The following is a 27,901-nucleotide window of genomic DNA, read 5'->3' on the forward strand; positions in this document are numbered from 1 at the left end:
AACCCCAGACGGAGGTCCCTTGAAAGTGGATGTTGAGTCATGATGACAGACTCTGAGCCTTTGGGAGTTTTACTCTGGAAGTCAGGAGAATTCTCACTCTAGGACATGTCTTGAGAATCCTTTATCTACCCTCTTACCAGAGAAGGTGCTGAGGCACGCTGACCCAGCAATACCTGCTCCCATGAAGGAGCTTACTGTATCCACAGGCTCTCTTGGAAACCAAAGTCTGGCAATACGCAAAGGAGATAGTAGCTAAGAGCCCATCTGGGATTGCCTCGCCTTCCAGGCTTCTTCTAGCAAAAAGGAGAGCCCGTACCTGGAGTCAGAAAGTTTGCCCCTCTGTTGACCTCTGCATTCTCCTCCCTCCCTAAGAGCCACTGTCCACAGACCTGAGTGCAAAGCTGCCAGGTTTTGTTCTGAAACTTATAAAATCACGTCAATTTATCTCTTGCGTACGGTAGTTGATATTCATCTCACTAAACATCACCCTAAAAGGCATACAGAACAAAGAACCCAAAAGAACCTTAGATGTTTAGACCTTAGGCAAATCACTGCCCTTCCTGGAGTCTGACTTCGCCATCTCTAAAATGGAGATAAGACTCTTCACAGGCTCGCCCATCAGGAATAGGAACACAGTGGACACGCAACACACAGTCCATCACTCTCATGTCATTTGAAGGATAAGAGGCTAGGGTCCAAGGCCCCGCCCTTTATCACACCAAGGGGATAAAAACCGACAATGGGGAACAAGCACAAAAGGTTGTTCTTCCAACTAGAAAGTCAGGGCCCAGGGGCACAGAACAGAGGTGGCCACACTGGGTTGGCACGACTGCAGGGACCTTAGAGGCTTGCTGGTGGACCTGTGCTGAGCTGAATCCAGGAGGAGGGAGTGCCCCTCCCCAACTCCGGGCAGGATCTATGCGGGGGTGGGGGGATATTCCAGGGCAGGATCTATGCTACTGTGTAAGAGGGGATCTTTCAGGGCAGGATCTGTGCTACTGGGAGGGAGGGGTCAGGGTCAAAAGGTGAGAGAGTCTGGATGTTGCCAGGGAGAACTCTGTACCAGAAGCCCAAGGGAGCCACCCGGAGGTACCAGGGTTCAGGAGCAGAGCCTCCCTCCTCACAGCTGTGGAGGAGGCTGACTGACACAGAGATCTCCATTTGCAATAAAGAAGTCAGGCGGCTGCAGGTAAGCAGTTCTCCCAGGAACGCCCCCTGGCCCCCAGACTGCTTCCTCTGGGGGCAGATCCGTGCCCCAGTGAGGCACATCCAGGGAGGCAGGTCTGTGTGGTGGTGGCTGAGGGGTGAGGTGGGGGGTGACTGGATGAAACCCCGGGGCAGGTGGGCTTCTGAACCTCTCTGCGTGGTCTCGGTGCCAAGGCGAGGCCGCAGGCCTCCCGTCTGCTCCCGGGCCCGGCAGCACTGCGGGTGGCTGCAGTGGGAGGCCAGGGCAGGGCCAGGGGAGAGACCACCAGGTAGTGGGCGACACGGGGGCCAGCAGCTCCTCAGGGGCCCTCGCAGACCCTGTGTCAAAGGCTGCCCGAGAGCCCGAAGGGACAGGGCCTCAGCCTGAGCGGAATTCCGGTGGAAATGAACATTTTACATTTACCCTGAAGAGGAGGATAATGGATCCTCACCAGGTGCTTTCTGTGTGTTAGGTTCTTTAGACATAACACATAACTTAATGCTCCACCAAAATCCTTTCAAAGACGGTGTGCCACCCACCACAGCTGAATTTCAGGAGCGGCGGTCGCATGCCGGGGCCCTGGGGGTGGCTTAGGTAGGGCCTACTTCCCGTCCTCACAGTCACCGCCAGGGTGCTCCTGGGTTAGAATCCAAATCCAGGGGCCCCCAAGCCCGCGATGCTTTTGCTGGGTGCGTGACCCCTGGGCAACCCCTGCCCCAGGGCAAGCAGTTCACCCGCCCTCTGGGAGCAGCAAGGGGGCACCGGGTGGGGCCTCACTGTGCCATCAGGGCCATCAGGAAACATTCCTGGGTGCAGAGGATCAGGCAAAAAGAGGCCCAAAGACCAGAGTACATCTCTGTTTGGGGGGAAAAATTTTCCCCTAAACTGGAAAAGGAGCTGCTTCCTCCTGTCCCCAAGAGTGAGTCCTTTTTAACCTCTTGCTATTTTAATCTGAGCTTTTAAAGGGTTTTTCTGTGCAACCCCTCTCATGCCCTGTCCCCAATTTCTCCTTCCTTTCTTCCTTTCTTTCTTTCTTTCTTTCTTTCTTTCTTTCTTTCTTTCTTTCTTTCTTTCTTTTCTTTCTTTCTTCCTTTCTTTCCTTTCTTTCCTTTCTTTCTTTCTTTCTTTCTTTCTCTTTCTTCTTTCTTTCCTTTCTTTCTTTCTTTCTTTCTTTTCTTTCTTCTTTTTTTCTCTTTCATTTTCTTTCTCATTTTTTCTTTCTTTTCTTTCTTTCTTTCTCTTTCTTTAAAGATTTTTATTTGTGAAAGAGCAGAAAAGCAAGCGCAAGCAAGGGCAGAGGGGGAGGGAGAAGCAGGCTCCCCGCTGAGCAGGGAGCCCAGTTGGGGACTCGATCCCAGGACCCTGGGGCATGGCCTGAGCCAAAGGCAGCAGCTTAACCCGCTGCACCACCCAGGCGCCCCCCTTCTTCCCTTCTTTGAAACATCCTTCCCCTGGCCCCCTTCCCGCTGTGCACGGCTGGTCCCTTCCCACTCACGAGTCTGCGTCCTTTCCCATGAGGTGGGGAGCCCCTGGTCCTCACCCTTCATTCACGGTGTTTCCTGTAAGCCTCAAGATGACTCTGGAAGGTGGGTGTCATAAACCCATGTGAGCGTGAGTGGAACCAGCCAGGGGACCGACCCCCATTTAGTCCTCCGTGGGCGCACACAGGCCGCGTGGGGCACCCGGGGGGGGGGGCAGAGGCGGTGCCCCCCCCACCCTCCCTGTCCCCGCGTGAGAAGGAGCCACCTGGCGAGGTGAGAAGTTCAGCCGCCCCTCGTGTGTCCCCGTGTGTCCTCGGGCCACTGGTTACATTGTTTCCTCCCCCGCCCGCCCCCTCATTGGCCCGCCGGCGAGCATCCTGATTGGCCGGGGCGGCGGGGGACACGCCGTGATTGGTCCCTGCAGCCGCGCCGCTCCGTCTCCAGGGGGCGGGGGCAGGAGCCGGAGCCCCGCCCGGCCGTGTGGCGGCTCAAGGCCAGTGACCAGGTCAGGGCTGCCGTGCACCACGGGAAGGGCGCCCCCGCCCCGCCATCCATCCCGGCGGGGGTCCCGGCCGGGCGCCGGGGTCTGTGTCACCCCATGGACCCCCTCGGTCTGAGGATGGTTCTGGGTCTTCCTTGACATGATCTGATCCGGGCAGGGCATCAAAGGAAGCTGCCTGGGGTTGCAGAACCTCATCAGGGGTGTTTGGTGTTTTTTTCTTTTTTAAGATTTTTTTAAGAGTTGTTTTTTTTTTAAGATTTTATTTATTTATTCATGAGAGACACACAGAGAGAGAGGCAGAGACACAGGCAGAGGGAGAAGCAGGCTCCATGCAGGGAGCCCGATGCGGGACTCGATCCGGGGACTCCAGGATCACGCCCTCCGCCAAAGGCAGGCGCTAACCGCTGAGCTGCCCGGGCGATCCCCCTTTTAAAAATTTTTTTTAAATTTATTCATGATAGACACAAAGAGAGAGAGAGAGGCAGAGACACAGGCAGAGGGAGAAGCAGGCTCCACGCAGGGAGCCCGAGGTGGGACTCGATCCCAGGACCCCAGGATCATGCCCTGGGCCGAAGGTGGGGCTAATCCACTGAGCCCCCGGCTGTCCTCATCCGGAGTGCTGTGTATGTTTGTCTAGGGTTTGCTGATGAGAACCTCACTCAAATGTTTTGTGGAGTGATGCTTAAAAATGGTGAAAATTTCTGAATCTCAGACAGGGGGAGGTCATATTTTTTCCTAAGATTTTATGTGTTTATTCATGAGAGACACGGAGAGAGAGGCAGAGACACAGGCAGAGGGAGAAGCAGGCTCCATGCCGGGAGCGGGAGGCGGGACTGGATCCCGGATCCTGGGATCACACCCTGAGGGAAGGCTGACCCTCAACCACTGAGCCACCCAGGCGTCCCTATTTTCTTTTCTTTTAATTTCGTGTGTGGAGTTTGTAAAAATGTCAGCTCCCAGTGGGTATTAAGTGGTATTTTAATAGGAAAATATTTGGTAATGGAAGGAGACTTTGCTTTATAGGTGAGAAATAATAAAAATAAGGCCTGACAGTATGACTCCTCACCATGCCTTTCTAGAAAAATATGTCGATGAAGCTGTCCTCCGAAGTTGTCAGACTGAAGAGTGTGCTTAGCACGTTGACCTGATGAATGGGTCTGAACACACTGGCAAGCGTTTAAAAGAGAATGTGTATCGGAGCTGTGGCCATTCTGAAATGCCTAGTGTCTTTGGCCCCAGTTTCCTGCAGAATGAATGGAGTTTGCACAGAAAAAGTGCCGGTAAAAAAAAAAAAAAAAAGAAAGAAAAGAAAAAGAAAAAGTGCCGGTAAACATTTATCCCTGCGGCTGCAGTGGCCAGAATTCCTTCAGATGCAGCTCCCCACACCACTGTGTGCTCTGCTTCTGCTGGGATGCGAGTGGCTGGTGCTGCGCGCCTCTGCTCCCGATAGTCACAGCATCGTGATCATGACCTTAGAGAGGCGGAAGAGTGTAGACTATAACCTAGTGAGGGACCTTCTCCTCTCCTTTCTACAGATGAAGGAACTAAGGCCTCGGGCTTCTTGGCTCGTGCAAGGTCACCTGGCTGGTGAACACGGTGCTGGAGTTACAACCCAGGTCTTGAGCCAGTCCTAACTCCAGCCTGCCTTTCCCTCCACCAGTTCATCCGCTGCCCGGGTACCATCCCTGGTACCTTAATCCCATCCCCGCTGTTACCCTGTTCTGACTTCCCCGGGGACGGACACTTTAGACGCTGAGTACATGAATACTGACCAAGGATCTTACTGATTTGTTGGCAAGACAAGATTAAGTTAGAAACCGGTGTGGACAGGGCTGGGTGGCTTCTTAGAGGAAGTGGCATCTACGCTAGGAATTGAAGGACAAGCTGACTCTCCATAGGTAAAGACTGGGGCAGGGAACAGAGAGGGCCAGTGTCCCAGGTTGGGGGGACAGGCAGCGGGCAACAGAAGAGAAGGTGGTGGCAGGAGGGCAAATGTTTCTGTTGTTGTTAGTGAGGGAAGGGACTGCTCTTAAAATGTAGATTTCCAGGCCTGGGGGACCAAGTCTCAGACTCTACTGTCTACACTGCTCTAATTCCCTACACCGCTGGTGCGGTGTCCTCAATACGCTTGGTATCTGCACAGGACACGTAGGAGGAGAGGTTTGGTTTTGTTCTGTTTCATTATTTATTTATTTATTTTTAAAGATTTTATTTTTTCATGAGAAACACAGAGAGAGAGAGGGGCAGAGACACAGGCAGAGGGAGAAGCAGGCTCCACGCAGGGAGCCCGATGTGGGACTTGATCCCGGGTCTCCAGGATCGCGCCCTGGGCCGAAGGTGGCGCTAAACCGCTGAGCCACTCGGGCTGCCCCTGTTCAGTTTTAAATAAAAGATCCCTTCTCAATCTCATTTTTAGTCAGTTCTCCCTTTCCTAGCAGAAGAGCCCAGGGAAAAGGCGGGAGGAGGCTCCTGCCTCCCCTCCTCACCAGGACTGTGACTTCTGTGCCACTCATCCTGGGCGCACCAGCCCTTGACCCAGGTCACAGGTGCAGTCAGGACAGACTTGAGCAGCCTGGGTGGCGCAGCGGTTTGGTGCCTGCCTTTGGCCCAGGGCGCGATACTGGAGACCCTGGATCGAGTCCCGCGTCGGGCTCCCTGCATGGAGCCTGCTTCTCCCTCTGCCTGTGTCTCTGCCTCTCTCTCTCTCTCTCTCTCTCTGTCTCTAATAAATAAATAAAATCTTAAAAAAAAAAAAAGGTCCGGACAGACCCACCTGTACGAGGCAACAAAAAGCTCTGTCTGAAAAATTACCCACCTCAGTTCCCGTCAGGTCCACAGCGCAAGTCACCAAGCGTACCTGGAGACCATAGCAAATCTTTCCTAGTGAGAGCAGGATGCGGCACTTAGGAGGAGGACTTTTGCAATTGCACGAGGTCTTACCAGGTTTAATATCTGCTGGGCTTGAGAGAAGGCTCTTTGCCATCATCCCTATGCATGCCCCCCTCCTGCCTCAAAACGGAAGGTATCTCAGAGCCCTGAACCCGGGGCACCTGCAGCATGTGGGATGAGGCCCACAGGTGGCCTGGGTGCTCTGGGACCACCTTCACCCCCCAGTGGCAGACAGGGAAGGCTGTCCCTGGGGAGAGAAGCCACGGGAGGGCCTGTCCCCAGTGGGAGAGGCAGCGGGCTGCACCCTTACCCCATGACTGAAGCCACACAGCCATCCGGGTATTGTGGGGAGCGTGTTTAGGTGGAGCCCTGGGACAAAACCCAAAATACCAACATTGGCACCACGGGAGCTCCAGCTTCCCCACAAGCCGAGGGGCCTTTGGTATCAGTATTCTGAGGCTCTTACAGAATTCTAGATCCTGAAAGAACCCTGGGGTTTTGACCTCCGTTCATTGACTTAAATTTCCCAGTGTCCAGGGACGTTCATTTCTCCTGAATTTAAGCAAATAAAGAAAACCTATATTCCTAGAGTCAAAAAGGTCTCATTTTACTCCAGGCAGTTTGAAACCTTCCTTGTTTCACTTTGCCTCCTGCTGAAGACTTGCCAGGGTCCAGCTACACTTAGTTTTTCGCCCAGCCGTCGGGCTGGAGGGGCCTGGGCCGATTCGGTGGCCGTCCTCTGCGTGCTGCTGGTGGCATTCCTGGTCATACCTGGTCTTCGGGGGTCAGAGCAGGCACCCACTTACCATCTTCCCACTGTTGTTCTGAGAAGCAAAGCGAGGGAAAATACACCCGCTGATGGAAATTACGTTGTTGGTGGGCGAGTCCACACTGGCTGGCTGGCTTTACTATCCCTGTGGCTGACTGTCCGGCCAGAAGGTAGCAGGAAAGCTTCCCCAAGCCTCCTTGAGGAAGGCGTCGCTGCATGTGCCCTAGTGGTGGCTCAAACCGTGACCGTGTCAGCGTTGCCGGGGGTGCAGGCTGCCCCTCGGATGCCAGGGCCCAGCCTCCCACCTGTAGATTCCGATCCAGTGTTGTTGCGGTGGGGCCTGGGCATGTAGATGTTCTACGGTGCCCCCAGGGGGTGCCGAGGCCACACCCTGTCCCTGTGCAGCCCTCGACCCCAGCAGAGGGCTCCCATTCTAATTCACTCAAAACCCCAGCACTGAGCCCTTACTGGGGCCGCAGAGATGATGAAGATGCAGCTCCTCTGTCCGAAGAGCCGGCTGTCCTCTGCGTGCCAGGGTGAGCACCTGAAGGAGGGGTCCATGGCTCAGGCAAGAGACCTTAGTCCCTAGTCTTCTATTAAAACTGTTACGTATTGGGCAGCCCGGGTGGCCCTTCAGCCCAGGGCGTGATCCTGGAGACCTGGGATCGAGTCCCACGTCGGGCTCCCTGCACAGAGCCTGCTTCTCCCTCTGCCTGTGTCTCTGCCTCTCTCTCTGTGCCTCTCATGAATAAATAAATAAAATCTTAAAAAAAAAACAACTGTTACTTATCAGTCCCAGAATCGCCTCTCCTGGGGAAGGACTTCCAGTCTGTAAACTCACATGTGACAAGAGACAACACAATGATCGTCCATGGAACCCACTAGAAGCAGGACAAGGCAAACATGCTTCCACTTCTCTGTCATTATGTGACTTTTTGCTTTCACAGGTAGAAGGGTGCATTTCTTCTTTTTGAGATACTATGCATATCCATATATGTCCATATATATGATATTCTATGTGAAGAGGTCCATGAATCTAAGGAACACAACTTGCCCGACCTCTTTTTGCATATATACCTGTGTAACCAGCGTCCAGATCAAAGAGGGGTGCGTTGTCCTGGTGGGAAAGCCTGCAAAGAGTGGGACACGTGGCTGTCCAGCTTCTAACAGGCGGTGAGGAATGAGATCTTGGGCTCTCGCTTGCTCTCTTTGGCCGCAGCCCGTCAGTTAACAAGTGTCTAGTGACTACCTGCAGTGTTCTAGAAACTTTCTGGTGCAAAGCAGCAGCGCCCTTCCGCTGGTAAGTCAAATAGGAGTGGTTACTGTTTTTAGGCGTCTGGTTTATAGAACAGATTTTGCGTCATCTCTTAATTATTGCATGTCTGTTATTGATCATGTTCATTGGTTTGGGACCCGTTGCTTGGGAGTGGTACCCTCTTCCTTTCCACTTCACTCTGCCTTCCTCTTTCTAAAATATTGTATCTTTATTACTTAGGGCCCCCCAAAAGGCATAATATTACGCTGCAGCTGAGAATGGCGACCCCCGCAGAAGGCAGTAACCCCAGTGGCAGAGTGACACCCCGGCTGCTGACACAGCTGCGGGAGCTGGAGCCGCGGGTGGCCCGTCGACGCCTTTCCCAAGCCCGCCACCGAGCCACCCTGGCAGGGCTGTTCAGTGACCTCAGGAAGACCGTTTACTCCCACTCTGATCTCACAGCCTCAAAGGTATGGGGACCTGGGGGTGGGAGGGAGTGTCTCTACATGTCTAGGGACTGTGAGGCGGGTGGGGGACTGGCCAGGGGCTCCCACTCCTACTGCTCCCACGCAGAGGCCTACAGCCTGGGTGAGGTCAGGGATCCGATGTGGGCATCCAGGGTGCACTGTTTGTGGCCACCCGGGGGGGAAAGCATGAGCTGGCCGTTCCCGACCTGTGGCAGACCAGCCTGGCCCGGAGGGAAGTACTAGGACCTGGTTAGCCCACGGCTCCTGTAGGGTTCCCACGAGCGGATGGGGGTGAGCCTCCAGCAGCTGTTCCCGGACCCTGCATCTCCATCCCAACACACACACGCACACGCACACTCGTACGCACATACACATGCACATGTGTGCAACTTGGTCCTCTCCCAAGGCAACAGAGCTCTCCAGGTAAGCATTCACCTTTCCTGCCCTTGATTTCACCTCTCTCCTTCTGTGGCCTCCTTATTGCCTATTCATGCCCCTAGCAGAGCGTGGAGGAAGGGTCCGGGCGCTTGGGGTGGTGCTGGAAAGAGCAGAGCTCCTGTCGCTGCAGGAGCATTATAGGAGGCCTCCAGTAGGGGTGGGGCCCTGACACCTTCCCCTTCCCCCTCCCCAGCTTCTTGAAACAGAGGACGGGCCAGAAAGGACCTGTCAGCCTGGGTGGTGGTGGCAGGACCGGGAGGAGGGCCTCCGTTCCCGGATCCAGACTTGGCGCTCTTTCCAGAGTCCAGCCCGTTGCCCTGTGACTGTTTTCAGCCAGTGGGTTTTCTCCCCTGGGCTGGTGCTTTCAGCGAAGCGACACTTAAGGAGGACAGGGACCATGAGCCCCCAGCCTCCTGCCGACAGAGCTAACACAGGACTCCCTCTGACTCACTGAGCACGCAGAGCTGCTCCTCAGCGGGCACAGAGCCAGAGCCTCTGTCAAGCTGTCATTGTATTTTATTTATTCTGTTTTATTATTATTTTTAATTTAAATTCAACTAATTAACACTTACCGTATTACTGGTTTTGGAGACAGAGGTCAGTGACTCATCAGTCTTGTATATCACCCAAGGGCTCATGGCATCACATGCCTGCCTTAATGCCCATCACCCGGTTACCCCCTCCACCCCGCTCCGCTTCCCTCCAGCAGCCCTCAGTTTGTTTCTCATGCTTAAGAGTCTCCTGTGGTTTGTCTTCCTCTCCGATTTTGTCTTAATTTTTTTCCCCTTTTCCCTATGCTCCTCTGTTTTGCTACTATTCAGTCATCATCAAAAAAAAAAAAAAAAAAAAAGAAAAGAAAAGAAAAGAAAGAAATCTTGCCATTTGCAACAGCGTCGATGGAACTGGAGGGTATTGTGCTAAGCAAAATAAGCCCATCAGAACAAGACAATTATCATACGCTCTCACTCGTGTGGAATGTGTGAATGTGCCTCAATTGAGCTGTGTCTCCGAGCACCTTTGTGCAAGGTGCCACGTAGGGCTGCGAGTGTTCTTAGCTGAAAGAATCAGAGCGGAGACCCCACCTGCTCCTGTAGAAGGGTGTGGAAGGCGAGAGGGGTGGGAGGGCTCTTCCTCCAGCATCCACCGAGCCAGCCTCAGGGGCTCAGGGCAAAGAGTCTGCCCAGCAGAGCCCTGCATCCTGTCCCCTGGGTGCGCAGGCCTCTGCTGCTGTTCCAGGGGTACACTGACAACCTCAAAGTCCCTGTCATTGGGGAAGTGTGCGCGGACTGGCGGCGAACCAGAGCGAGAAGGAAGGAAAGGAAGTAAATGTAGAGGAAAACTGTCTTGCCCCCCCCCAAAGTCTGCACCTCACGACATGGTGCCTGAGAGCCTGGTGGGTTGGCCTCTGTCACGTGAGACATGCTACCGGCCGGGCTTCGGTCACCATGTCTGTTAAACAGGGACAATAGTAACAGCGCCCTCAGAAGCCTTGGTGGAGTTCCAACAAGGTCACTGCGTGGAAAGATGGGGTGCTGTCACAGTGGCTCAAGCGTTGCTATTGCTTCCGGTGTATTCGCTCCCCGAGTCCCCACGGTTCCATTCAGAGCGCCTCCCTTTACAGAGGAGGAAGCCGAGGGGCCAGGAAGCTAAGCCCATGTGCCTGCAATGGCACAGCCAGGAGACAGCGGGTGGAGCAGGCCTTCTCTCCAGCCACCTCCTGTCTCTGTCCTGATGCGGGCAAAACTCGGAATTTTGTGTTCGTGGCATCCCTGAGGCCACGCTCTGTTCTGCGGGAGTCACGGTGGACCAGAGTCCTTTCAGTGTCCGAGGGCGGTCACAGCAAAACCCCAGGCACTGAGTGGCTCGAAACAACAGAAAATTACCGTGCTGGACGTCTGGAGGCTCCAAGTCCAAAATCACGATATCCACAGGGCCACGCTCCCTCGGAAAGCTCCGGGGTAGAAGCCTCGGCCGACAATTCCTCGGTGTTCCTCGCCTTAGAGAAGCCTCACGGTGGTCACGTGGCCGCCTTCTCCCCGTGTCTCCACCTTGTCCTGCCTCTGTGTGTGTTTGTCTCTGCATCCAAATGTCCCCACCTCATAAGGGCACCAGTCCTGTTGGATTAGGGCCTACTCTAAGGACCCCATTTTAGCTTGATTGCCTTTCTTTACAAAGGGCCTATTTCCAAACAGGGTCACCTTCACAGGTTCTGGGGCTTAGAACTTCAACATATCTTTTTCAGGGAGATATAATTTGGCCCAGAACGAAGGCCCTAATCAGCATACCAAAAAAAAAAAAAAAAATTCCAGAAAATTTCCTTGAACCGCACCTGGTTTCCCTGGCTCTGTCCCCACTGAGCCAACACAGTGGCTCACTCGGGACCAGATGGCTGGAATGACCTCACCTCATCCCGATTGAGCTCCGCATCTTCTTGGCACCTCCCGCTGGAATCAGCCCCCCCTCCCGTGTGTTCCCATGGCCCTTTGCTCCCAGGCCCTTCAGCGCTTACTGGATTCCAGCTTGTATTACGTGTAGTTGGTTTCCACGCTTGTCTTGTCTTTCCTGCTGGAAAGCTGGGCCGTCCTACCTACTGTGAGCCCCCCAGCCCCGGGGGCTTAACACCTGTCTCTGCCTGTTACCTGTGCCCAATGAGCGGCTGTAACTCCGGACAGGTATCAGGTGCCGGCGTAATAAACGACATTTAGCATTTCTTGTTTTTGAACAATCCTGCAGTTACCATTTGACTCCGTATGGAATACGGGGGAGAAGGAAGGAAAGAAGGAGAGGGGGAGGGCAGTGCTCGTGACTTAGTCCTGCAGCAACAGGACATTCAGAGTCCGAGTGGATGGAGCATTTGAGGAGCTTTCGGGTCACCCAGAGTAGATGCATTTCGCAGATAACCACCGTGGTCAGCATAGCACCTAGCACAGCACATAAGCAGCCGGTTGCTCATTGTGACAACTGAGCAGAAGTTAATCCTGGGGTCTTGGGGCCAGCCTGGGGCTGCTCTTCTCTCACGTTGATTCCACTTTCAAAGAGTATATGTAGCTGTTCCCTTCTGAAGCCCTAGTAGTTTGCCCAACACGGCTTGTTCCAAAATATTTGAAAATTTCTGTGAGAACCATTTCCAGAATACAAATGAAACTTCATGCCGCCTGCATATCAGAACAAACTTCCCACCATTTTGATCGACAAATGTCAAGGAAGGTGACTTTGCATCTGAGGGAGCATGGCCTCAGACCAGGGAATGGACTCCCGTGGCCGAAAAACCCTGGTCTCTGCGGTGGAAGGCTGGCTTTTCAGCATTGCCCATCTCTGTCCCCAGTGGCAGGTTTTGAATAAGGCGAAGAATCACATTCAGGAGTTGGAACAAACCTTGGATAATCTGCTGAAGCTGAAAGGTAATAGATCCCCATCTGCCACCCCCATCTCCTTCCCAGGGAAAGACTGGTTCGTTTTTCCATTGATAAAGAGGGATTAGGGGTGCTTAGGTAGCTCAGTGGTTGAGTGTCTGCCTTTGGCTCAGGGTGTGACCCTGGGGTCCTGGGATTGAGTCCTGCATCAGGCTCCTTATAGGGAGCCTGTTTCTCCCTCTGCCTGTGTCTCTGCCTCTCTCTCTCTGTCTCTCATGAATAAATAAATAAAATCTTAAAAAAAAAAAGAAAAAGAAAACAGAGGGATTGGGTTCAGCCAAGTGAACAAATACTGCATGCCCAGTGTGTGCCAGGCCCTACATCTGGGCCAGGGGTCCAGTAAGGTTCATGCCCCTGCACTCAGGGACTTTACATCTGGACAGATAGACAGACATCATCAGGCACCTGATCCCATCTTGAGAGACCAGAGAGGAAGCAGACTGGGGTTTGTCACACTCAAAAGCAAAGGCAGGCATGGCTCCCTTTCTTGGCACTCAGTTTGGGAGAGGTGGTTGCCTGGGCATGTGGCGGAAACTAAACCTTAAAAGGGATATTTTGGTGTCTTGATTAAGAAGGGCCAGTTCTTTTTTTTTTTTTTTTTTAGGTTTTATTTAGATTTTATAAAAAAGATTTTATTAAGAATCCCATGTGGGACTTGATCCCAGATCCCAGATCCCGGGATCCTGCCCTGAGCCAAAGGCTAATGCTCAATGGCTGCTCCACCCAGGCGTCCTGAGACGGGGCCAATGCAAGGAGCTTGTCCCCTCACCTCTAGAAGGAGAGGTGAAACTGGGCCCTTGACTCCCTAACACCAAACCTGGACGGGGTCAGGGACCCACTCATGGTCCACCTAGATCAGAAGGGCCACGGACACTCGACAAAGGCCAGACTTCCTCCTTTGAGACTCCGGCCTTCACCTCCCCAACAGAATCCTTCAACCTGGAGGATGGGAACGCAAACAGCTTAGAGGAAGTCAAGGCGGAGTATGCCAGCATGTACTCTGGAAATCCCAGGTAAGACCCAAGAACCACCTCACAATCAGCAAGGAGGGATGGTCTCAGCGAGATAGACAATCACGTTGGTGTTTCCTATATGATTAGCCTCTGACCCCAACCCCATTCATCACATAAGCCTTCCTTTTCTTACCAATTTGAGATTCACACTTAGTCCCATACTAAAATCTTATCAATACCTCTATCGTGTGCCCGCATGAGAATGGCTAAATTTCTTTTAAAATGATAATAATTGGGACTTTTCATTAGACACATTATAAACCTGCAGCAATTAAAGTGTGGTTCTGAGCTCAGGAATAGATTAATTATATTTTATAATTGTTCTATTATGATTAATTACGAGTGAAATTCAGTGCCTTTGTTCAAGATCATTTGTATTTCCCTTCCCGGGAATTTTTTGTGACTATTCTTTGCCCATTTTCCTCTTGGGTTGGTGGTGTTTTCCTTACATAGTTGTAGAAGCTCTCTATACTGAGAAATTATCTCTCTTTCAGGATATGACTTGCAAATAATTATCCCTTGGTCATTTGCTTTATTATTTTTCTTTTGATGTTTTTGTGTTTTGTTGTTGTTGTCTTAGCCACACAAAAATGAAGTCTAATCTGTCAATCTGCTATTGTTACTTAGGTTTGCAAGAATACAAGGCTTCCTCTGCTCTTAAAATTTTTTTTAAATTTAAAAAAAAGAAAAAAGAAAAAAAAAGAATCCTCCTATGTTTTCTTCTGGTGCACTTGTTTTTAAACTCAACATGATACCTCCTAGGGATTACTACTATCAGGATGAAGAGGTTCTGGGGTACAAATCCCAGTTTTCCAACTTGTGTCATGTTGTTCTACTCTTAAAAAAAAAAAAAAAAGATTTATTTATTTGAGAGAGAGAGAAGGCACGGGGGTGGGACAGAGAAATCTGGAGAGAGATTCTGAAGTGGACATCTCGCAGAGTGAGGCAGGGCTGGACCTCACTACCCCAGATCACGACCTGAGCCAAAACCGAGAGTAGGACGGTTAACCAACAGCGCCACCAGGCATCCTTGTTCCACTCCCTTAAAACCGCCTTTCAAAGAGCAGAATTTTAAAATCTTGATACAGTCTAACTTTTCCATTTTTTTCTTTTTTAGGTGGAGCTTTTGGGTTAAACCTAAGTATTTTGTGTTTTGGGGTGCTATTGTACATGGTACTTCATAAAATTTCCATTTCCAATTGTTCTTTGCTAGTATATAGAAATACTGTTGGTTTTCGTATGTTGACCTTGTATCTGGCCACCTTGCTAAACACCTTTCTCAGTTCTAGTCATATTCGTAGATTCTTCAGGATTTTTTACATAGATTACAGTGCTGTCTGCAAACAGAATCAGTTTTACTTCTTCCTTTCCAACCTCTATATCTTTTACTGCTTTTGTTCACCTTATTGGATGCCTAGAATCTTCAGTATGATTTTAGATAGAAATGGTAAGAGGGAACATCCTTGTCTTATCTCTGATCTTAGCAGAGAAATAGCTAATCTTTTACTCTTAAGTTTGACGTTAGCTGTAGATTTTTGTAGGTGCCCCCCCTTTATGGAAGATTTTATTTATTTATTCATGAGAGACACAGACAGAGAGAGAGAGGTAGCGACACAGGCAGAGGGAGAAGCAGGCTCCATGCAGGGATCCCGAAGCGGGACTCAATCCTGGGACTCCAGGATCACGCCATGAGCCGAACGCAGGTGCTAAACCGCTGAGCCACCCAGGGATTCCCCTGTAGATGCCCTTTATCAGGTTAAGTTCCCTTCTATTCCTGGTTCGCTAAGAGTTTTTGTCATGAATGGATGTTGAATTTTGCCAACTGCTTTTCTGCATCTGTTGAGGGGATCATATGGCTTTTCTTCTTTAGTCTGTTGATACAGTGAGTTCCATTGATTGACTTTCCATGTTTGAACCAGCCATCCTGCATTCCTAGGTCATGATGTGACCACACACACAGACTAAAATTGTGTTCAGAGTCTCAGTGTCACTGTTGATGAGGGACATTAGTTTGTCGTTCTCTTGTTTCTGTTTTCTCACCAGCCTGGTCTCAAATAAGGTTCATCAGAAAAGCTCTGCCACCTGGTGCCCAACTGAGGCAGTCGGGAAGGATGCTGAGGGGGAGGAAGAGGAGGAAGAGGAGGAGGAGGACCAAGACGAGGAGGAAGAGGAGGAAGAAGAGGAGGAGGAGGAGGAAGAGGAGGAGGAGGAGGAGGAGGAAGAGAAAAAAGTGGAGCTCTTGCACTCCCCAATCACCTTGTTGCCAGACCTCATGGAATTTGAACGGTGTGAACAGCTGAGAGGGGTGGCTTCGGGCACAGGCTGTGGGGAAGGGAACAGAGGCTCTGTCTGTGGCATGCAGCATTGTTTGTGCACACTCAGACCGGGCCCCAAATCTGGGAAGCTCCAGAATTTCCATACGGGAGGGGTTCAGGGTGGGCTAGAGAGAGAGCCTTAGAGCTGCATTGCACAGCACATACACTGAGCTGACTCAGACTGGGTATATATTTGGGGTGACTGTGGGGGCTGTTGATGGGATTACAAGGACCAAACACCATACACCCACCACCACCACCACCAGCAGCAGCTGTGTTACTGGTCTTATAGTAAGAAATACAGTGAACACCTGGCTCAAACCCCCCACCGCCACTCCCTGCCCCTCCACGGACTCAAGCCCATGGCAGCCAGGGTGGCCGCTGGAGGTGTCGGCCCAATAGGAGGCTCGCTCCACCGCTGAGCCTGACTCTCAGGCCCCGAGTCAGCAAGCCTCCTGGCCTGTCCGCACACTCGCGGGGAGTGGCGCTGAGCAGGCGATGCTCCTCGCCGTCTGGCCTTCGGGGAGAGAGCTCATGGGGACGCCAGGGAGACGTGGGGAAGGACCCCGGGGCGGAGATCCACGTCCTCCGCGCTGGCTTCTGCTCTCCGAGCGTCCGGGCCACTCAGACTGGGAAGGCCAAGCCCCTGGACACCACAGAGCTGCGGCGTCCTGAGGAACCGGTTCCCGGAGGGGCCGTGGTCCACCAGCTTCCGGCCTCAGGGCTACCGTTTCTGTTCCAGGTACCTCAACTTCTACAAGCAGACGATGGACCTCCTGATTGGGAACGGGGTTGTCTCCTCCCAGGAGGTGATGCTCCCCATCGTCTCTGCGGCCATCTCCCACCTGTGGCAGAGCCTTTCTGAGGAGATGAAGGCCAGCCTCCTGCAGGCCTGGGCACAGAGGCACAGCACCCCCTCGAGCCTTGCGGGTGCCTGTCCGGAGCCGGCCTGCACCGAGGGCAGCACGAAGGACAGTGGGGTTGACAGCCAAGGAGCCAGCTGCTCACTCGTCTCTACCCCAGAGGAGGTGAGCGCACCCTCCTGTGGCGGGTGGAGGGCTTCGCCGGGGAGCTGGTGTCCACTCTGCAGAACCCGACATCTGCCTGCGGTCACTCACCAGGTTTGAGGGAGGGGTTCGATTCTGACTCACACAGTGGGTTTCTGATTTATCCCACATAAGCTCCACAACCACGGGATGGTGTTTCTTTCCTCCTGCATCCTGACCTTTCCGTGGGGATTAGAGAAGAGAAGGCTCAGAAGGTTGTATCAGTTGGGATTTTTTCTTTTTTTTAATGCAAGTTGCTTGCTCATGAAACCATGGGGACATGTACTGCAGACAGCCAGGGAGGTCCCAGGGTCAGGAGGGCTTCCCACTGTCTCGGTGACGTCACCACAGACTTGGTTCTTCCCCTCTCCCTGCGGTGCCTCATCCTCAAGCTGGCATCTCACCTCCTCTCCCCACATGACCGGGGAGCTGCCCTGGTCCTTCGCAAATGCAGTTTCCTAAGGAGGCAGGTACCTGCAAACACCTTGGACCCACTGAATCAGAGTCCCTGCATTTTTTTAAAGATTTTATTTATTTACTCATGAGAGACACAGAGAGAGAAAGAGAAAGAGAGAGGCAGAGAGAGAGAGAGAGAGAGAGAGAGAGGCAGAGACACAGGCAGAGGGAGAAGCAGGCTCCATGCAGGGAGCCCGACGTGGGGCTCGATCCCAGGTCTCCAGGATCACGCCCTGGGCTGAAGGAGGCACTAAAGCACTGGACGCCCACCCATCTGGGGATCTACAGCCCCTGCATTTTTAACACACGCCCTGGGGTAACTGATGCACGAGGGCATTATTGGAGGGAACGCCCAGTGCAGAAACGCAACGGTCACCTGTCACTCCACCAGCCTTTGACTTCTCATCTGTTTGTCCACTAATGTTGGGCCCACAATGAGAGGACATGTTCTCCTCCATCGTGGCCGGAGCAGGGCCAGGACACCAGCCGCGGAAGAGACCATGCGTCAGCCAGCCTAGGTGTCCAGAAGTGCCTGGCCCTGGGGTCTCACACAGAGCAGGCAAAAGGAAAATACATGCCAAACATGTGGACAAGCCTGTCAAACTGTAAACTGTGTGTGTGCGTGTGTGTGTGCATGTTTGCAGCATGAACCTTTCCTCAAGAAAGAGCAGACCCAAGCCAGAATCCAATAATGACCCCAGATTGTGCATGCAACTTCTCTTACCTTTCTCGGGAAGGGCTGAGGGCTTGTATTCTTCTAGAGTTGGAGAGGGGGGCGGCTGGCAGCAGATCCCTCAGTGGTGCCCAGCTCAGGGCTTTACCACACCTGGTCCCCAGGCCTGGGCCAGCCCGGGGTTGGTGTCACGGTGAGCGGAACGGAGAACAGTTCTGCCCAGGGCAGGGACAGAGCCACCATTACCCCACTTTGGCTCCTAAGTCAGTTACAGTGAGACCTATCCTATTGCTCCTGGTCCACCTGGAGAGGTTCTTCGGCAGAACGACTGTGTGTGGGGCCAGCTGGTGGGGGGCGGGGGTGTAGTAGGGTCAGGTGTGCCTGGGAGGCTGGTAAGTGTGCTGGGTGCTCCAGACCACCACAGAGCCTGGCAGTGCCCCCACCCCCCTGCCCAGGCTAGCTGCGAGGGCGCTGTGCATAGATGAGGATACTGTGTGGCCCAGAATCTCACTGGGTAAGGCCTAGGACCTGGCTGCGGGCCTGCTGGGAAAGAACGCAGAGTGGATGGATGGGCTTCTGGGCTGGTCCTTTCAGTGACCTCTTTCCAGATCCTCCTTGAGATGAGCAAAGGAATATTACAAAGAAGGACACCATAAAATGTCTAGAAGATCCAGAAGATCGGGGCATCTGGGTGGCACAGTGGTTGAGCATCTGCCTTTGGCTCAGGTTGTGATTCCGGGGTCCTGGGATTGAGTCCCATATCGGGCTCCATGCAGGGAGCCTGCTTCTCTCTGCTGGTGACTCTACTTCTTTAAAAAAAAAAAAAAAAAAAGATCCAGAAGATCGCGAGAACGGCCATCCACATGGCCAGAGTCCCATACAGTTCAGGGGAAGCAAATTGTTAGAAGACAGGAAGGACAGCAGACCTCCAGAGAAAGAGCAGTGTGTCCCAGGTGAGGGGACAAGAGGGACCCTGTGGACCCTGCCAGAGCCTGCCAACCCAGGGCCCGAGAGCTCCCTCTCCTCTTCTCAGCTGTCAGACACAGTGATGCATGCCCAGTGAAAATTTTAAGATGAGAACACCCCATGCAATATTTGGGCCCTTCTTGCACTACAAAATTATTCATTCTTTATCTAAAAATTCAAATGTAACAAAGCATCCCGCACCCGTACTTGCTAAGTCTTACATTACTCGGTGTAGATAACGGTCTTGCAGAGTGTGTAATAGTCTTCAAAAGTCAAAACAGGACTGAAAAACTATCTAAATGATGGCAAGATTGGAAATACAGGAAATGACCGGAGGGAACTAGGTCAATATGTCAACACTGGATCTCTCTGGGTAGAACCGTTTCTCAGTGATTTTTATTATTTTATCTGTTTCTGTTTTCCAAAATTTCTGCAATGAACATGTGTTTCTTCTATAAAGCAGATAATATTCAATAAGAGCTAACATACTGGAGGCATTACTATGTGCTGGGTACTTCACGTACCTCATCTCATTTAATTCCTGCAACATCCCTATGGGTAGGCCCGGTCGTGATTCCCTTTGTGTAAGAGGAGGCCTGGAGAAATGAGGCCGCTTGTCTGAGGTCACACGGCTTCGTGAGCAGCACAACCGGGAGCTGGCTCCCCTGCAGCCTCAGCCTCAGAACCGCCAACCTCCTACCCCGCTGTCCTGACACGAACCCTGGGTGCCAAGAGCCTCCGCGTCTGGGGAGGTGTAGATGAGTCCTCTTCCAGCGTAAACGGAAGCCTGGCTCTGGCTGCTGCATCTCGTGCCTGAGCTCTCACCTTCTAGAAGAAGACCCAGGGGTGCCTGGGCGCTTCAGTCGGTTAGGTGTTTGACTTGGTTGCGGCTGGGGTAGTGATCTCAGGGTGGTGAGACTGAGCGCTGTGTCGGGCTGTGTGCTGGGCACGGAGGCTGCGTGGGATGCTCTCTCCTCTCCCTCTGTCCCTCCCCACCCCTGCCCTGCTCATCGCCCCCTCTCTCTCTAAAGAAAGAAAGAAAAAAAGAGAAAGACAGACAACCACAGTCTTTGATGCTTACTGCCCCCTCCCCCCGGCTCTGGGTGGCAAGCGCTTACAGGCACCTCCCAGGAAGCTCACCAGGCCGAGACCCTGCATTTGGGCCCCAGCCTTCCCACACCCTCCCTTTGGGACTGAGGGGTGAAGAGGGAGCCTCCCCGCCGCCGCCAGCCGCCCCGAGCAAGCGCCCAGCTGTAGTTCTTTCTGACACACCGTGCTCTGTGCCTTCCTTCAGATACTCTTTGAAGATGCCTTCGATGTGGCAAGCTTCCTGGACAAAAGCGAGGCTCCAAGTACTTCTAGCTCTAGGTGAGGAGGGGGCAGGGCCCCGTGTGTGCAGCGTGTTTAGGAGCCGCTCCCCCTGCGGCCCTGCCGAGGGAGCCAATTCCGGGCAGTCCTTAAAGACCCACTCTGGTCTGTGGCTCCTGGGGCTGGCCTGGGATCGGATGGCGCCGCTGGCGGCCCTGCGCTAGCCGCCTCTGCCGCCCTGGCCCAGCACTGAGTGGCACCAGGGTGTCCCCACCGCGCTGTCTTCCCCGAGGGAGGGGGCTGGGGGGGGCTTGCAGCGGTGTCGGCCTGAGAGGCGGGCGGCTCCGGGGCATCGAGAACCTGTGGCCACGTGGAACCGGCCTGTGCCCTGCGCAGGAGGTGTCTGAGCATCAGGGGGAGCAGCGGCTTTCTGGGCTGCTGCAGCGGAGAGAAGGGAGGAGGGGACAGCCGGTGGCCCATGAAGTGAGAAAACACAAAGCAGGATCTGGGGAGATTCCAGAAGGAGCAGCTTGATTCAACCTGCAGCACGGGGGGCACCTTCACAAAGAGAGCTAGTTTAGCATCGAGATTTCATGCTAAGTTTGAAAAGCTGTGGTCTTAACAGGGCCCAGGCCCTTCCAAAGGCGAAAAAGGAGCCCGGAACATTCTGTTTTCCTGCTTTGGGCGGGGGGCGACATTGCTGCCTCGTGTGCCAGCGAGTATCCTCCCTCCCTCCCTCCAGAGGCGGCGTGGCCAGCCCGTCCCTGCTCACCCGGCCTCCACACACTTGTCCAAACTCCCCGAAGTGCTTTTCAGGGGTGACACAAGCTCTTCTCAGCTGTGAGTAGAGTTTGGTTTTGCTGAAACAGGCTGGAGGCAGACTTTTTCTATTTCTGAGCCAGGCTCAGGCTGTGAGGACCAGTTTGTGCCAGAATGTTCTTGCCAAGCAGTATCTGGAACTCTTTACTGGGAGAACCGGAAAACAGTCTATTAAAAAATGTTTTCTGCTATCCCTGGAAAAGGCAGGGATCACTTCCAGAGGGTTCCTTCACAACTAGTGTGGGGCCTCGCCCTGAGAGGGTGTGAGGTCAACACATAGGCTGTCCCGGCTTTTATTTTAAAGATTTTATTATTTGTTCATGAGACACACAAAGAGAGAGAGAGGCAGAGACTCAGGCAGAGGGAGAAGCAGGCTCCATGCAGGGAGCCCGATGTGGGACTCGATCTCAGGACCCCGGGGTCATGCCCTGAGCTGAAGGCAGACACTTCACCACTGAGCCCCTCAGGCGTCCACCTCTCAAGGCTTCTGAAGTCGTTGGGCTGCACCCCCCACCCCTGCCCCCATCTCAGGAAGGCAATGGGAAGGAGTTTGCAAAATAGGCTGCCTCCCTTCAGGACACCTTGTGCTCCGTGCTCCCCTCCTGTGGAGGGAAGGCATCCCAGAGCCCAACCTCAGGTGTGGCGTGTGCCCCCCGAGCTCCTGGGCAGCTGTGGGGGACCAGGTGCAGCTATACGAGGGTGGCCCCGAGGGAGAGAGGCACCTGTGCTCCTTCTTCCAGAGGCCACCGCTCAGAATGCTAAATTAGGGCACGGAAGCCAGTCTCCCGAGGGTGACCACACTTTTCCCATGGGCTCCACACATGACGCCGGAGCAACACAGGCCTCCCGGAATTCACCTGGGTACTTACTGGTGCTTGATTCACACCGTGATCCAGGTATCTTAGCAGGTGCCAGCAGAGGCCACAGATGAGGAGTCTAAATACTGTTTCTTCTCCTTTCTGTTGTCAGCTCGGTGTTTGCCAACTGCAACCCAGAATATCCAGAGGAGAAGTTTCAGCTCTACATGCAGATCATCGAGTTTTTTAAAGGCCTTTGCTATGTTAATACTCAGTTAAAACAGGTAGGACAGAGCAGAGTGGAGGAGACCTCGGCTCGCCTCCCTTAGGCTGGCAGGAAGGAGTGTTGAATCCCCCCACTGGAGGCCCCAGCGCCTCATTCTCTTGGCCTGCTCTGAGGCCAGTGGGCATCAGCCTGATACACTCTGGGGGATGGAAGACATCCAGGGAAATGGAGGGCAGCCTGAGACGAGGAGCCCCCCGAGTGGCCAGCAGGTCCCAGGGGCCTGACCCTTGGCCTGCATCTGTCAATGTTGTATGACCGCTCGGCCCCTTTCCAAGAGGCCCAGCCATTCTGTTGTCTTCTGAGACTCTGGGCTAATGTTTGCTGTCGGCGTTTGAAGGGTAGTCATTTCTGCTTCCCAAGAGCTGACTGTGTCTTGATTAGAAGGTACATTCCAGGGATCCCTGGGTAGCACAGCGGTTTAGCGCCTGCCTTTGGCCCAGGGCGCGGTCCTGGAGACCTGGGATCGAATCCCACGTCAGGCTCCTGGTGCATGGAGCCTGCTTCTCCTTCTGCCTGTGTCTCTGCCTCTCTCTCTCTCTCTCTGTGTGTGTGTGACTATCATAAATAAAAAAAAAAAAAAAAAGAATTTGTTTAAAAAAAAAAATAGAAGGTACATTCCAGAAACTTCTGGAGGAAAGGGAAGTTATGCCTGAGCCACCAAGGGGACAGGCCCTTTCAGATTCATAGCCAAGGATTTTCTCCACTAATTCAGCAAAGATACAGCTATTTCTTTAAAAAAAAAAAGGTAAGCAGTTGGGGATCCCTGGGTGGCTCAGTGGTTTAGCACCTGCCTTTGGCCCAGGGTGTGATCCTGGAGTCCCGGGATCAAGTCCCACATCAGGCTCCCTGCATGAAGCCTGACTCTCCCTCTGCCTGTGTCTCTGCCTCTCTCTCTCTCTCTCTCTCTCATGAATAAATAAATAAAATGCCAAAATAAAATAAAATAAAATGCCGCTCTCTAGAGATATCCTACATATATTTATATATTCTTTCAAACACAAGTGAGGAACTATGCTATCCATTGTGTTGTAAAATATATATATATATATATATATATATATATTTTTTTTTTTTTAATTTGAGAGAGCTAGAAAGAGAGAGCACATGAGTGGGAGGAGGGGAGGGACAAAGAGAATCTCCAGCAGACTCCCCACTGAGCGCAGGCTCCATCTCCAGATGCTGAGATCATGACCTGAGTGGAAACTACGAGCTGGATGCCAACCAGACTGAACCACCCAGGCTCCCCCTCTTTTCTTTTTAAATAGTATATCCCACAGAAGACAACCTTTTATTCCTCTTATTTCCAACAGCTGCATGGTAACCACTGGGTGGGCGCATGGTGGTGTAATTCACTGTCCTCCATGGATGGGCATTTGGATAAAGCTTTGAGAGGCCTCCTCTCTCTCTTATGGGATCCTGGAAACACCCCAAAAGCCAGTTCTGTTGTGTGCAGGAAAACCCTTTCTGAAGATCATTGAGTGTAGAGTTGAGTGAGATGGAAGTGGGACCTCCCCTCTGTAGCCCTTACTTCCTGGCTGGGAGCTGGAGAAGGTGTAGCAAGAGATGGGGGTAGACCCTGAGGGAGATGCTGGGGCCTTCCTTCCATCTGCCTGGGGCCCGGCATTGACCCTCTTCCCCCCTGTGTTTTGCAGGAACCAGACCTCCCCATTGACGATGAGATGATAATGCTGAGGTGCATGGAGACCTTTGACGATGAAGATCTGTGATACGGCAGGGCTGGGAGGGGAGGGCATGAACAACGAGGTGGGCATTCATGCCGGCAGCTGAGGCTGTTCCTGCTGCCGCCTCCCCGGACGTTTCAGAGTGGCTGTCCCAGAGCATTTGGAAGGTTCTAGTTTCTGATTATTATAAAGTCTTTGAAAGCAGTGTGGCCCTGCGTGCATGTTTCAGGGTTGTCTGGTGCAAGTAGTTAGCTTGGCTGCTGCAAGGCACACACCGCTCCTCCTCTCCTCCTATTCAGGGGGTCCCTGGATGCAGCCTGGCTGAAGCCCAGGCCACGGGCCTTTCCAGAAAGGACAGGCAGGAGCTGTCCCAGAGGCACCATGACATTAGGTACTTGCAGCACACTTTGGGCTCAGGGCATAGTTCTGGTGGGCTCTGGAGAGTTCTGGAGGCCACGCACTGAACCTGCAGGCTCTGGGAGCCCAGGAATGGTGCTGCCCACCTCGGAGCCACAGGACGTCAGGGTAGAACCAGCTTCATCTGCTTCCACTGCTGATTAAGGCCCCTACGCGGAGCTCAAGCCAGGCTGCACGGTGCTCTGAGTGCTTTCTGGCGAGGTTCCTAGGCAGGCACACTGGGTGTGACAGTAGATGCTATGTGTCCACTTGACCCAGGTATTTAATTGGTCAAACACTATTCTCCATGCTTCTGTAAAGGTATCTTTAGATGAGATGAACATTTAAACCAGTAGATGTTGAGTAAATATGGAGGAATTACCCTCCGGAATAGGGGCCAGCTTCATCCGACCAGGTGAAGGATTGAATAGAACAGAAAACTGACCTCCCGCGAGGTCACCTGTGACCGCCTTCACCATCCCGGTCTGTCAGCTGACCCTGCAGAATTGAGACACTCCAGCTTCTACAATCACACGCGCCCGTTCCTTAAAATCTCGTGTGTGTCCGCACATGTATGTAGTGTGCAGGCGCGTCTGTCATGTGGACATGCACACGCGCACAGGCACGTCCCGCATCCTAGGGGCTCTGTTTCTCTAGGGGACTCTGACGCACCCACGAGTGTGCGGAGGCCGGGCTCCCTGGCCTTCCAGTCCCTCATCACAATGACGGCCGCCCCCTCCCCCGAAAGCCTCCCCGGAAGAAGCCGAGGCAGGCTAAGTGTTAGGACCCAGGCGCAGGCACCCACCTGCTCTCTGCCCCAGCGCCCACCCTGTCCCTGCACCCCCCACGGGCCCACCCCAGGACCCCCCACGGCTGCTAAGCAAGGACTGTAGCCACAGCTTGACTGTTTATAAACAACCAAACCGGGGTGGGGGGCGGGGTGGGCGTAGGGGGGAAGGGCTTTCTCCTCGGGGGTGCCCACACCTGTGCTGGGAAGGAAGGAAGGGAAAGAGTTGCCCTGGTGGCCTCAGCGCCCAGACGCCCGGTGCTCACCACCAGCCCCGGCCAGGCCACAGTCAGAAACAAGCCAGCGTGTGGAAAAGCACGAGTCAGACTTTACAGACGTGCCCGCGCTAGCAGGCAGGCCCTCGAGGAACCTGGCTCTGGCTGCACCCAGGCCCAGGCAGTCCTGGAGCGTCGGCGCCGGGGGGCCTGGTCAGAGGGGCCTCCGTGGAACCAATGCCGTGTCCTCTCGCCCACAGCCACGTGCTAGGAGTGTCCCCACCTGCACTCCGCCCCCCTGACAGCCCCTGCGGCCCACCCCGCAGGCCTCACTGGGTGGATGTATTAAAGTCCCCCCAGCTGCTGGCTGTCCGCCCCCACCTGGGCCTCTGCTGGTCCTCCTGCGTCCTGACGGACGACATCCTCCCGCATCGGCCAGAACTGCACCTCTCAGCGCAACAGCCCCCCCAGGATGGGTACAAGGGGGCGGCGGTGTAGGCATTCATCACCGAGGCTGCAACCCTGAAGCCTGCGGCCCAGCCAGCTGGACCCTCAGGCGGGTGTTAATGCTGCAGGTGGGGGGCCGATTAAAATAAGGGCCCAAGGAGGCCAGTAGGTTGAGTGAGTTCTGATCCTCTGGGGAGCCGACCTGAGCAAGCCAGAGCCTACGGCAGAGCCGGCGCACCCACTTCTGAGAAAGTGCAATTCAGGAACAGTCCATGCGACCGCGACACAGGAACGGTCCATCGGAGCGCGATGCAGGAAGGTCCAGCAGGGGGCGATGCAGTCAGGGTCCAGCAGGGGGCGATGCAGGAAGGGTCCAGCAGGGGGCGATGCAGGAAGGTCCAGCAGGGGGCGATGCAGGAAGGTCCAGCAGGGGGCGATCCAGGAAGGTCCAGCAGGGGGCGAGGCAGGAAGGGTCCAGCAGGGGGCGATGCAGGAAGGTCCAGCAGGGGGCGACGCAGGAAGGGTCCAGCAGGGGGCGATGCAGGAAGGTCCAGCAGGGGGCGACGCAGGAAGGGTCCAGCAGGGGGCGATGCAGGAAGGTCCAGCAGGGGGCGATCCAGGAAGGTCCAGCAGGGGGCGAGGCAGGAAGGGTCCAGCAGGGGGCGACGCAGGAAGGTCCAGCAGGGGGCGACGCAGGAAGGGTCCAGCAGGGGGCGACGCAGGAAGGGTCCAGCAGGGGGCGATGCAGGAAGGTCCAGCAGGGGGCGACGCAGGAAGGTCCAGCAGGGGGCGACGCAGGAAGGGTCCAGCAGGGGGCGACGCAGGAAGGGTCCAGCAGGGGGCGACGCAGGAAGGGTCCAGCAGGGGTCGACGCAGGAAGGGTCCAGCAGGGGGCGACGCAGGAAGGTCCGTTAGGGCGCCCGAGCCAGGATGCGGGGCTGGAGCAGCAGGAGCTCAGAGAGGGTGCGGGGGCAACGAGGGCGTGCTCCAAACCCCCGGGCCGAGCCGGCAGGAGGGGGCAGAGGGGAGCTGCTCCTGCGGCCAAGCCCCCGCCCCGCAGGCCTCCTCCTGCTCCCGGCGCCCCAGGACCACCCAGCCGTGGGCTCTGCGGGGCTTGGGCGCCCACAGCGGCTCCCGCCTCCTGGCGCTGCGATGCTGGGACTGGGTTTTGCTGGAGAGACTGGAGCCCGCCGGCGGCCGCGGAAGGCGCCCCCGCCCGTCCCCGCGCAGCACCCAGCTGGCGGCCGCGTGGGGGACCGGGGGGCAAGGGCGCCGCGCTCCTCACAGCTTGGTGGCCCCGGCAGCCTTCGGGGTGTCTCCGCGGGAATCGGGGCACAGGCCGGCCAGCTGGCTCCCCGCCGGCGGCGCTTCCCCAGCCTCCAGCCGCGGCCAGAACGGGAGGTGCCGGGTGCGGGCGGCCGGGCCGCAGGGGAGGCAGGGGAGGCCGTACACCTGCAGGGTCGCCGCAGTCTCCTGGGGCTCCTGGACCTGGTGCCACGCCCGCAGGCCTCTCTCCTCCGGGCTCCCTGCGGGGAGGCGGCCGGTCGGGGCGGGCACTGGCGCCCTCTCGGCACCCCCGCCCACCTGCCAGGGCCCCGCCCGCCCCGCGCCCAGCGGCCACATCTGGGGGCGCTGGACGCCCCGAGCTCCCGGCGCCGCGGGGCACACCCTCCCTCCTCCCCTTCAACCAGCCGGTCTTTCCACGCTTAGTTTCTAGAATGCGGGTGCACTTGACACTTGGCCCAGAGAACAAATGTGGCAAATAGAGGGCCACGAGGAGGTGCTATCCTAAAGGTCCTCTCGAGAGGCCGTGGAAGGTTCAAGAAGGGAGCATTGGAAGCCATCCGTGGGCAGCCCGGGGGGCGCAGCGGTTTAGCGCCACCTTCAGCCCAGGGCGTGACCCTGGGGGCCCGGGATCGAGTCCCGCGTCAGGCTCCCTGCATGGAGCCTGCTTCTCCCTCTGCCTGTGTCTCTGTCCTCCCCTCTCTCTGTGTGTGTCTCTCATGAATAAATAAAATCTCTAAAAAAAAGAAAAAAGAAAGAAAGCCATCCGTGACGGCAGCCCTGCACGCCTCGCCGGACATCCTCAGCACCCAGAGACTCAGTCTTGGACCTTGGGACACGTGTTACCCTCTGTTCTCATTGTTCTCCCCCACCCCACCCCACCCCACCGCCATTAGCCTGTGAGCTTCTGAAAGGTGGTAGGCATGTCTTTCTGCTTTTTGCATTCTCAGGACATAGCACCTGGGACACAGTAAGTGTGCAAGTGTTTGATAGGTCTTTATAGAAAGAGAG

General features: G+C 54.6%; 1 protein-coding gene across 3 annotated transcripts; it reads left to right on the top strand.

Annotated features, from left to right (window-relative positions):
• Positions 1 to 998: 998 nt before the first annotated feature.
• Positions 999 to 23,965, top strand: STRA8 (stimulated by retinoic acid 8). Of its 3 annotated transcripts, none has more exons than XM_077850038.1 (9): positions 1,004 to 1,189; positions 8,323 to 8,552; positions 12,313 to 12,388; positions 13,329 to 13,413; positions 15,457 to 15,699; positions 16,471 to 16,756; positions 20,164 to 20,237; positions 21,966 to 22,077; positions 23,732 to 23,965. In XM_077850038.1, the coding sequence occupies exons 2-9, from the start codon at positions 8,361 to 8,363 to the stop codon at positions 23,804 to 23,806; spliced, it is 1,143 nt and encodes a 380-aa protein (XP_077706164.1). In that variant the 5' UTR covers positions 1,004 to 1,189; positions 8,323 to 8,360; the 3' UTR covers positions 23,807 to 23,965. The 3 variants fall into 3 exon arrangements, with proteins under 3 accessions (XP_077706166.1, XP_077706164.1, XP_077706165.1); XM_077850039.1 differs by lacking the exon at positions 1,004 to 1,189 and adding an exon at positions 1,966 to 2,105; XM_077850040.1 differs by lacking the exon at positions 21,966 to 22,077 and having other exon boundaries at positions 999 to 1,189.
• The last annotated feature ends 3,936 nt before the right edge of the window (positions 23,966 to 27,901 follow it).

This window comes from Canis aureus, chromosome 15, assembly GCF_053574225.1.
Source record: "Canis aureus isolate CA01 chromosome 15, VMU_Caureus_v.1.0, whole genome shotgun sequence".
Lineage (NCBI taxonomy): Eukaryota > Metazoa > Chordata > Mammalia > Carnivora > Canidae > Canis > Canis aureus.